General features: G+C 42.4%; 1 protein-coding gene across 1 annotated transcript; it reads left to right on the plus strand.

Moving 5' to 3' along the window:
- Window positions 1-1,437: 1,437 nt before the first annotated feature.
- Window positions 1,438-11,719, plus strand: si:dkey-183c6.7 (urea transporter 1). The gene is made up of 8 exons (XM_054800648.1): window positions 1,438-1,575; window positions 2,211-2,400; window positions 2,483-2,611; window positions 4,827-5,016; window positions 5,855-6,002; window positions 10,983-11,117; window positions 11,405-11,454; window positions 11,537-11,719. The coding sequence occupies exons 1-8, from the start codon at window positions 1,449-1,451 to the stop codon at window positions 11,717-11,719; spliced, it is 1,152 nt and encodes a 383-aa protein (XP_054656623.1). The 5' UTR covers window positions 1,438-1,448.
- The last annotated feature ends 304 nt before the right edge of the window (window positions 11,720-12,023 follow it).

Here is a 12,023-nt window from a genome sequence, read left to right on the forward strand (position 1 = left end):
CAGAATCCTCCAGGGCTCGCTGCCAAGCCTTCAGGAAGAACGAAAAAAGGCTGTTGTCATAGTCTTACATCAGACAGCTGACAGAGCAAGAGAAACATCTCCATGGAAACATGGAGACGACTGCTCATTAGTGCTATCTCCTCATCCAGTTCTTCTTCTTCTTCCAGCAGCTCATTGTTGGCAATGCTGAGAGACACTCACAGTCTAAACCAGGGGTGTCAAACTCGTGCCATGGAGGGCCGAGACACTGCAGGTTTTCTTTCCAGCTGGTCACAAAAGCAGGTGATTTTAATGATCACCACCTCCTTCAGTTTGAGGGAAGGAGCTCATCAATTAAATCACCTGCTGGAGAAACTGGTTGGAGAAAAATCCTGCCATGTCTCTGCCCTCCATTGCACGAGTTTGACACATGTGGTCTAAACCCTCCACTCTTCTTGCAATTGTTACGTCTCAATCTTTGGCAGCTTCTCTCAGCTTTCCCATGCCATTCGGTTGAGTTATTATGAGGAAATTGTAACATTCAGACATTCCGTTGCTCCGCCTCCACCACGCCCGAAGGAAGTGCCAAAAAAAAAAAAAAAGTAAATACTCCAATACTCGAACACACATCTAACATAGGAAATACGTCTTTCAATGTTATTTGTTATGGTGGAAATAACAAGGATAACATGTGTTTTGGTGTCATGAGCACTTTAAGTTCAAGTGTGCAGCCTGTGGTAACTGAACGATGGCCACGTTGAAATGTTTGTCCAACATTTCAAACCCGTAAGTGAGAAACACTGCCTTTAGTTCACGTAGTTGCAACCCAGCAATTGTGTGTGTATATGTGTGTTGCACTTATGTGACCTTCAGCCTTTAGATGATGAATAGTCCTCCAGAATGCATCTGCGCTGCAAGCTTTGAAGCATTCGAAGCTTGTTGTCATGCATAATGTTGACAGCTCTTTCTAATATTGTGTGAAGGCAGAATTTGTGATACACAACCCTTTAATGTCATTAGATTGTGCAGGTATGCCTAATGTGTGTGTGTGTTTTTTTTGCCGTCCAGGATGAGTCAGCAGCAGCAGGGAAAGCTTACATATTACACCTTTTGAATCAACTTGTGATAACACGGTGGCCGCTAATGGCTTTGCAAATGAAGCAAATAGACAAACATTGGTGCAGATGCCGCCATAAAGAAGGTGGATGAGTAGCCAAAATCAACTATGTGTGAAGACGGGTGATAGTGACACACAGAGCCTCGTCTTTCTCCTCATGGGCTTGAACTTTGCTCCTCTCTGCCATGTTTTCGGTGGAGTGAATGCCTTACCCAACTTACTGCTTTATAAGTCAACCCCTGGGACCGAGAAGGGGGGGTGAACTTAGAAAGAGGTTGAAAGAAGCAACGAGAGCAGCAAAAATATCCTTTCAAAGCATTACCGGAGTACATTAAGGACGGAGGCTGCAGCCATGTGGATGGACACTAAAGCTGGGGCGCAGGACGCCAGCAGGAAGCCAACTAGCACCGTTCAGTGTTTGATGAACAGTTTGATAATGGTGACTGGTGACATGGGGCATCTGGATAAGTGCATGCAAGGTAGGAAAACTGTTCTGTGCTGTATTACTTTAAGCACACCAGCGCAATCTATCATTTGTGTTTATTATGCTGGTGCATTCTTGTGCAGCTGACAGGCTCACCAAAATCAATAACTGATTGACGTTAACCTAATTGTTGTCTTGCGTAAATGGGCAAATTTGCAACACTGCAACTTTTCTTATCCGTTTGACACCAAATAAATACAGGGCCGGTGGTGCCAATACATTTTTCAAGATCATTGAATTATTTTGTGTTTTTTGTATTTAAGTTGTTGATCATGAAAAAAAAAAAAAATCATGATCATGAATCACAATAAAAAATCAGAATATTTGAGCCAAACCCCCCAAAAAATCTTTTTTATGGACAGCTTACCAATTATACAGTATAAATACAACAACATAAGACAGTCTAACAATGTTACAAAATACTGGAACTTATTAGCTAGTAGATACCGATACTACTCTTAGCATCGATACTATTGATTTTGGGATTGATCCGCCCCCACCCCCGCTCTCCCCAATGTAAATGCAGGTCTTGCATTAGGTGTACTTTATGTGTCTGACATCTAAGATGCTTTTTGATATGCAGGTCATAGAAATTCAAGTGCAATCACGTGTGTGCCACATTTTCCCCAGACAAGTGGTTCATTCTGCAGCTGGCCGTGTGGGCCTGCAGAGGGGTCTCCCGGGTGATTCTAGCCAACAACCCGCTGAGTGGTGCTCTCATGCTGGTCGCGCTCTACTGGGCCTCCCCCTGGCAAGGCCTGCTGGGAACTGTGGGCGTGATGATCTCCACGCTGACAGCGGTCATCTTAGGACAGGACAGGTTGTCTTGAACCATGGAGCCACCGCCGTGCACACACACGTGCAGGTTAGGTCATTCAGTGTCCTTTTCTGTGTGTGCACAGTGCAGAGGTATGTGGAGGCCTATATGGCTTTAATGGCATGCTGGTGTCTCTGCTAATGGGAGTGTTTAACGCTGCTGGAGACTGGTACTGGTGGCTGCTGCTGCCAGTTTGTTTGGGCTCTACTACCAGGTGAGACACAATATTAGGTACACGTGCTACTCAAAGTGGTATTCATTCAGCAGTGTTCTTCTATTACACTGCATCATACTAATAGATATACTAAGAGAACTATTGTTTTGTATAATATACTGTATATACAATGTTATATATGAACAATGATGCTCTGATCAGGGTTTTATGCTGCCGGTTCAGATACCGATCATCCATCAGTGAAATCATCCGATACCGATACTGATCACATGGATCAACTGTACAGTTCCAATTTATTAATGATGGTTGCTATTGGCCAGGGGCGCAATGGACAATGGGCGCTATCATTAATAAATTGAAAACTGTAAGTATTAAAAAATAAACTTTTGAATTACATTTTATGCATATTTCGGAGTAATACGAATACATGGGAAATAAATTGTTCAATAATTTATTTCTTTTAGTTCAAGAAAATGAACAGAATAAAATAATACAAATGCCAAGTATAGAGAACATACAAACCCTTTATTTTTAAAATCACAGATATTAAAATTCGCAGATTTAGTACACTTTCAAACCGCTAGAATAATGTATAAAGTTAATAATAACTCGTTACCCAAAAATCTAATCAAGTATTTCTCAATCAGAGAGGAGAAATATGATCTTAGAGGAAAATTAAACCTAAAACATTTATATGCGAGAACAACGCTGAAAACCCATAGCATTTCCGTGTGTGGAATTAAATTATGGAACGGATTGAGTAAAGAACTCAAACAATGTACAGAGATGAGCAAATTCAAAAAACAATACAAGCAGTTGATGTTTGCCAAATACAAGGCAGAAGAGTCCTGATTGTTCTGTCAGGTTTGTTATTTTATTTTATTTATTTATTTTTTTATTTTCTATTTTATTTTATTTTATTTTATTTTTTATTTATTTAATTAAATTTTATTTGTTATTTATTTATTTCTATTTATTTATTTATTTTTTTTAATAATTTTCTTTGTTGTGTTTAAAAAAAAAAAAAAAAAAAAGCTTTGTTCTTATTTATTTATTTATTTATTTAGTATTGTCATCATATTATCATTATTATGAATGTTCTCTCTTTTTTTGGGGGGACGGTTATCTCACCGTTATCTATTATGTGTTATCCTGACTATCACTGAAAACATGACATGGAATCCAGGAAGTGAACTACATGTACTGTACTAGATGTAGAATGGATGGGGGGTAGGATTAAATAAGCTTTGCTTCTTCCTACTCCTTTTGGACATGTGGAACTGTCAAAAAATGATTCACGAGATGTATTCCATTGTAACCTTCATGTTCAAATAAACTAAACCAAACCAAACCAAACCAAACCAAATAAATATCTTTATTACTGTAAATCTGTCATACTTAACTTAAAACAGTATAAATTCAGTGCCCAGGTTCCAGGGGTCTCCAACTTTCATCACTACTAGAAATGTGTGTTTTATTTATGACTGGCAACATTTAAATTATACACTACTTTATCTACCAAGCAGACCTCCGCTCAAACAGTGTGGCCATGGTCTTTATGCTATTTTGTGCTTAGTTTGTCATTATATAAAGGCGTAAAGTCTGAACTCAACAGTTACCATTAGAAACTACGAAGTGATTAAGCAAACATTCTTTGGTGAGCTTCTCAAAATCAGCCGGCGAGATGGAGACCCCTTTGATAGTATCATCATCATACGGCTGGACGCACTATGTGTTTATGTTCATTAAATAATGACACTCAAATAGAGTTTCGAGGGCAAGACATAATTAGTACAATGACAACAGAAGAGTTGTTCAGTGACACAAAGTTAGTACGTACCCCATGAACGTGATATCCACTTGTAGTTTTCCAAAACTACAAAAACGAGCTCTGAACTCTCCACATTGCGCCTTTGTTTTGAAAACAAAATGTCACTTTGGTAAAAAGTCACATTTGGCGTCCGAAGACCAGAAGCTATGCACCTAACTCTAGCTAGCTTGCTGTTGAGTGACAGCTAGGCAAAGCATTTGACACAGCAGACATGTTGGGCTTTTTGCTGCACGCCTGTGTAGTGTGAAGGAAAGGCATGATGTATCATCTAAAATTAATTTTACTCCTGTACTGACTATTCACGCTTCATTCCTCCTACTTCTTTATTTATATTAGTGTAAAATCTGTCGACAAACTGTATTAGCTTTACTATTACACATCTTTATCTTCAACTTTTTTATCACACCCCCTCCCGCTATCTAGTGTCTTCCTCTTCAGTGGTTTCTCGCCTGTGTTGGACCGCTGGGACTTGCCAGTTGCAGTCTTTCCCTTCAACGCGGTCATCATCCTCTACTTCCTGTGCACCGGCCCCGATAACCCCTACTTTCCGCACCACGTGGCGATACCGCCCAGCTCGGCGGTGCCCAACATCACCGGGCTCAGCGCGTCCGAGGTAATAGTAATTGTTATTTGACACATGTTGCTGCCAGAACGTTATTGAAATGTTACTTTTGCACAAGAATTAGCAGTCTCCAGCTGGTAGAAGAACATGTATCCAGACTGCTATGACTCACGCTTAGCAATGGAGCTCCATTTGTCACTTTAATTAACAACTCCAATGGTGGAAACTCATTAGTGCTTTTCTCCATGAGATAAATTGTTGTTGAAAATACTTTTTAAAAGTTCACACACACGCACACACATTGTTTGTTGTCCTAAAAAGAGTCCAGAATGACACTCCCATAGCACAGGATGTTCCTTCACATTCTTTGTTCTTGCTGTCTGCCTCTTTTCTGTTTAGCATTGCTTTTTGTCACTTGCTAGAATTCCCTTCATAGAGATTTGAAGCATCTAAATCCCTTTTATGTCCCGTCTCATATTTATGTCCTCTATTCATCTCACTGCAGTGCAATGTTTCCTCATCCTTCTCCGTCACTTCACCCTCCTCTTCTCAACACTTCCTCTGATATGCCCCGCGATGTGAGAGCTATTCCCAGGTCCCCCATCTCTCCCTCTCCCATTTACATTTCCTGGTAGTCCGCTGCCGCTGCGCTCGTCCCACCATAGGCGGTGATGACGTGGATGCTATTTATATTTGATGTTTTCATCTCACACTCTGCCCAGAATGCCTGCGCAACAGCAGCGTATTAACTCTGACTGTGCCTTCGGCAGCCATGTGAGCAAAGAGCTGTCACCATGGCAACCATGCAGTCCTCACACACTGAGGCTGGCTGCCATCGGGAAATAGACCTATGATGTAAATATCCCGGTACGTCCTCTCTCCTGCGCAGGTGTTGCAAGGCATCCCTCTTGGCGTGGGCCAGATCTTCGCCTGTGGTGCCCTGGGGCCCTCGCTGCTCATCCTGGGCGCACTCTGCCTTTACTCCCCCCTGCAGGCCATCCACGCTCTGCTCGGCTCAGCAGTTGGAACAGTGGCCGGTGAGTTTCAAACTCTCAAGTCGAGTTAAGTCAACTCTAGTCGACTTATCAGTGTGGTGGGCGATACTACAAATTTTGGTATTGATCCGACACCAAGTAAATACAAGGCCAGCATTGCCAGTATCGCCACTACCCAGTATCGCACCAAGTGGTGCTGATCCCTGTCATATACACACTATTAGCAATGGGGCTGGGTTTTCTTAGCCAATCAGACTTTCAATTCGCCTCTTAGGGTCAGCTTGCAGGCCCCTAGTCGTGATTGATTGATCAGAGCAAAACTGTTCAACAAGATAAGTTATGACCCCAATTGCTGGCTGAGGAGCAAGAAATGTACATCTCTGGTGAGTAGATGTATTTGACTTAAAAGGTTTTATATTTTTGTCCCGTTATTAGATAAATATTGATTGTGAACTGCTTCAGATGATGTTGTACTTTAGATGTTTTAAGTTGTCTGAAGATTTTAATCACTGAGCCGTTCTATTTATGCTCGTCACATTTTGCTGAGTGCCAGCTTTACCACCGATCACCAGTGGAAATTAGTCACTGACTCGAAGTTACTAGCAGTACTGTGAGTCAGGCGTATTAGTGACTATATGTATCCGAAAATAAGGGGACTTATATTATTGTCGATTGACTGTTGTCTTATGGTCTTCGGTCGCCACTATCTTGCTGGATGTTTTGGAGTTCCTCTCCCTGAACGACTCTGTTGCTCTGCACTGGTGAACCTTGTTCGATGCCCCACTGTGGCAGATACTATCTATCATTACTATCATTATTGTTTTGTTTTTATACTGGCTTTCACGGTGTATGGCGAAAAAATTCTGGCCGGCCCACTGAAGGCCCAGGTACCAACTGCACATCCCGTCATTGGTATTGATCATACCAATACTTTTTACTTGGACGTTTTCCAAGACCATTGAAAGATTTTGTGATTTTTGCCTTTAATTTGTTGATCATTTTGTTGATTGCTGACCAACAATTTGTTGATTTGTGAACGATTGAACAATATTTAACACAACAACAGAACACAATGTAACAATATCAACAAAATAATACAATTATTTTGTTTTACTAAATACAATTGTGTGAGCAAAATAATGTCCATATTGCAAAATAAGTAAACAGAAGCAACAGCTACTGTTGACTCTCATTCAAATCCTTTGGATTTTTGTTCCCAAAGCTGTGAGACTTCCCCAAGTTTGTAAACAGTATAACAATGTTGCAATATATACAATATATTTGAACAAAAAGCACAGAACTGCAAAATATCGATGGCATCACGCTACCATTGATCCAATACCGATACTACCCTGGTATTGATAATATCGATATTTGGATCAATCCGCCCACCTGTACTTATTGGGCTCGGAACCAACTTGATATAATGTTAGCTGATGGCCGTAAAGCACAGTTACACACCTAAATCATTGATTCCTAACCACCATGCAGTGGCAGATCATCAGGCTTGCACTTAATTGGTTAGAAAATGATTATATGATTCCTACAAATATTGTGTTTTTGTTCATCGATGTATCCCAGCGATGTATAGCGACCGGCAGATAAATGATCTTCCACTTGATCACGTCATGTGTCAAACCCGTGCCATGGAGGGGCCAAACTCAGGTTTTCCCTTCAGCAGGTGATTTAATTGATGAGCTCCTTCCTTCAAATTGAATGAGGGGTTGATCATTAAAATCACCTGCTTTAGTGAGTTTGACACCCCTGCGATGGTACATAATTAACCTCTGTGTCCATCATGCAACATTTTTGAGATTTTTCTAATGAGGCTCAATAAAGGATGGGAAACACTGGTCTAGGGGAACCATGTATTCCTTTGTGAGATGTGCCTGCGTGACATAAAGGCCATGTCACACCTTGACGATTTAGCCAGCGTACGCCAACGTATGAAAAATGTGGCCAATACGCTGGCATACATCAAATAAGTTATGGGTAAGTTTTGTATAAGTTAAGAGCACGCTGAAGCACGCCGGCATACGTCAGAGTACGTCCAAGTCGTCCAAAAATTTTGTGCATGCACAAAACTTTTTGACGTATGTCAACATATGAATTATACGTCCCGCATACGCGGGCAATAAGTTATGCGATCGTTGACGCCCGTTCACACACGTTATTTGTAAGTTACGCACAAGTCGTAATACGTCAACATACCTTGAGACAAAACTGTGTCTTCTTGGCTCTCTTCTTGGCAAGGGTTGGCTGAGAGGAGCTGGAGGCCACTGGGAAGCAGCTTCCGACAGCATTGACGATGCCTGAGAGGCGTTAGAACCTGCGTCATCTCCATCAGAGTGAGAGTGGGAAGGGGAGGCTTACGTCCACATCCTCGACCTCGGCCTCCGTGACTGCCCTGATACTTCTTGGCAGCGGTCTTCCACATTTTCTTCGGCATGATGGTGATGTTGACACTGCGATGTCTAGTGAGGTTATGATTTGAGTCATCAAGTGGCAGCCTTTTTATAGGCTACGGCACGTGATCGTCGGCCATACGCTGCTGTGCGGTTTGCATAAGTTAGACTGGCGTTGGGCGTAAGTTGTGAACGCCGGCAACACGCTACGCATTTGCTGGTATAAGTTGTCTATAAGTTATAGAAACGTTCTATATAAGTTACTAATACGTCATGTATACGTCGAACTCGTTATGAATACGCTATGTATACGCCCAAAATTGAAAAAAACGTCGACAGTTCAACGTATGCATCAAAATGATCACGTCGGGCATGCGCTGGCTAAATCGTCAACGTGTGACAGGGCCTTAATATAGAATATACGTTCACATTGCACCAGGTCACATGACTACAGATTTTAAACCCTCTCAGGCGACCCTAACTGAATGTCGGCAGCACGTATAAGAGCCCAAACTGTAAAACGGAAAAGAAGCCGCTGTCGCCCACAGGCGGCTCAGAAAACTCCAAGCAATTAGCCGAGGTGACGATAATAGTCGTGCCAGCCTGTGATTGCCTCTTTTTTGGTTTTAATGTGTCTCACTGCAATTCTATTCATTAAGAGCAGAGAGTAAAAGTTGATGGAAGTTTTTTATACTTGCAGTTTTACTAAGACACTGTTGTGCAGCTATGAGTCATGCATGTGGGAGTTTACGCGCACACACACACAGTCATGGTGCTGCAATTAAAACAGCATTAAGCAAAGAGACTGAAGAAGAATGCGGTGGAGTTTAAAGTAGAATCAACTGAATGCTGCATTCATCCAGCAACAACAACCTGCCTTCAGCATATCATCATTATTCCAGGTGCAACGAATAATGGAAATTAGAAAGTATCACTTCAGCATCAATCACAGTTCCTCATTAATCTTTAATGATCCTGTGGGGAAGCAGAGTGGGTGAGGAAGCAAGCAGGGAAGGGCACATAGCAGTGAGGTAGGTGGAGCAGAATGATAAGGAATAGGGCAGAGAGAAAACAGATGAGGCAGGGCCGGCCTACCTTAGCTTTAACAGGCTAGGAACCATATTTGGTAACTGACCTGGTTAGGCAAAATGTCCAATTGATTGAAAATGCTAACACCCTAGTACATTTCGATGAGGAAAGGTTTTTTGCACTCCATTTTGAAATCTCTTTGCAGCTGCACTTCAAAGGTCAAAGGTGCTCTTGGGCTTCACTGTGATGCAGTTGTATCAACAGTGCATGTTCGGTGCAACACACAGGGGGCAGACGCTGACCTGCTTCTCCATATTTCAGTCATAACAGGCTTTGGAAGTACAACATGAGGACAAAAGTAATAGGACAAACTTGAATCCAGACATGAACAAACTACGGCAAGTGGGTTTGCTTGATTGCAAAACACGTCAAGAAGGTTGTCCGCGAAGTAATCAAGGAGAGACATTTACATTCTCTTGATTGTAGTGTTTATGATTTGCAATGTGCGATGTTATAATGTTATGCCATTTCCACGTGATATGTCTTAGATCATAGCAGTTAGCAGGTTAGCTTCACTTGCTAGCGGCTGTCGGCACTTGTCCATCCCTTCATCTTCTATGCCGCTTATCCCCACTTGGGTCGCGGGTACGGTGGAGCCTATCCCAGCTGACTTCGGGCAAGAGGCTGGGTACACCCTGGACCGGTCGCCAGGGCACATATAGACAAACAACCATTCACACTCACATTCATACCTATGGACAATTTAGAGTCGCCACTTAACCTAATGTTTTGGGAATACGGTAGGAAACTGGAGTACGCGGAGAAAACCCACGCACGCAGAGAACATGCAAACTCCGCACAGAGATGCCCAACTGAGATTCAAACCCAGATCTTCCCCATCTCCTGACTGTGTGGCCACTAGGCCACTATGCGGCCCCATCGGCACTAATTTGTGTATTTCAAGGAATCCAAGGTGTCAGCAAGCTGTTCCGATCTTGTGATTCCAACTTGTGGTCAGAAAAGTGCCAAAATAGTAGCGACAGCGGAGCTCTTGCCATGAACGTCCTTTCCAGTCAACAACAACAGAAAAATAAAATCATGGACTGGCTCATGTGGTATTCTGTAATTGGGTTACATGTTAATTCAGTGGTGTAGTGCAACGGTGTCCAAGTGTGAATAGTGGGCCATTTGCGGCTCATTTTTTAGTGGCCAACGGCAAATTCCAAAAATAAAATGCAGGGGTAAAAAAATTGCATAATGTAAGCAGAAAAAGTTGAAATGCTGATACTAATAACAATAAGAATATTACGCTCTGTCACCCACAACACAATGGTGACACCAACCTTATATAATGTATAAATGTTTTGTAATCCTTTTTTACCAAATAAAAAACGTAAAAATGCCCTTTGTGTTTGTGGCCACCCGTTGGAACCCTTTAGTATTGATTTGAGTGTATTAACTAGATTGTGTGCCATTCATAGTATTTGATTTATGACTGATTATTATTTACATGTAATTCTGTGTGTGTGTGTGTGTGTGTGTGCGTGTGTGTGTGTGTGTGTGTGTGTGTGTGTGTGTGTGTGTGTAGGTTTATCCGTGGCTGTTCGCCATGAGTGCCTCTACCGGGGCCTCTCAGGTTTCAATGGAGCTCTGGGTTGCATAGCTGTTGGAGGACTTTTCTTCACTTTCAGCTGGAGGACTCACCTGTTGGCCATCGCTAGTGGTAACACACATGCATGTACGGTGGCCGACGGGGGCAAACATGCAGCAACGTCCAACAGCACCAACGATGACGATAAAGAACATTTTTGTTTTGCATTTGTTTATCATCCTGTAGCGTTTATGTGATTTCAGTAATTTGCAGCGTTTTCCAGAGCTTTATTTTGCATGTGTATGGATCATTTCTGTGTTTGGAGCATTTGGACATTGCTGTGCCTTTGGCCCTGTCGGTATGCACATGCATGCACAATGTAAAGGTTAAAAGTAGCTTTTGTCATGTGTCTTCCTCAGCTTTCCTCTCGGCTTATTCTGACATAGCGTTGAGCAATCTTCTGGGAGCTGTAAGTACATTTCATGTAATATTGGTCATTCCGCTTCAAACTAGTTGAAAATACATATACAAAATACATATACGCTCCCTAGGTGGGTCTCCCAGCATGCAGCTGGGCAGCCACACTGACGACCACACTGATGCTGCTGCTGACAGGCAGTCTAGCTGCACACCGCCTCCCCCTGGCTCGGGTTCGGGCCCCCGAGCAGAACCTGCGCTCCCGCAGCCGATGGGAAGCCGGCAGCACTGCGGAAGGAGACAGCACTGACGTGTAATTACAGACTAATTATTTTATTTTATCAACACAAGCGCTCTGATTCTAAATGAGCATACACATTGCGGTTTCTCATCTTGCCCACGAGGCGGCCGTGCATCTGTTCATTCATTTTCGACCTAGAACACTCGTTGCAGTTTATAACTCCATCCACAAGATAGCAGTGCATCCCAAGTTATTGACACTATACGGCAATAAACCCATAGAATAGATTAATGTGTAAATGTTGCTGCTGGTGTAGAAATACTCAAACCCTTTGTGTGTTTCTGCTTTAAAGTCTGAAGAGAATGCAATCATACATATAC

Source organism: Dunckerocampus dactyliophorus, chromosome 15, assembly GCF_027744805.1.
Source record: "Dunckerocampus dactyliophorus isolate RoL2022-P2 chromosome 15, RoL_Ddac_1.1, whole genome shotgun sequence".
NCBI classification, from domain to species: Eukaryota; Metazoa; Chordata; class Actinopteri; order Syngnathiformes; family Syngnathidae; genus Dunckerocampus; species Dunckerocampus dactyliophorus.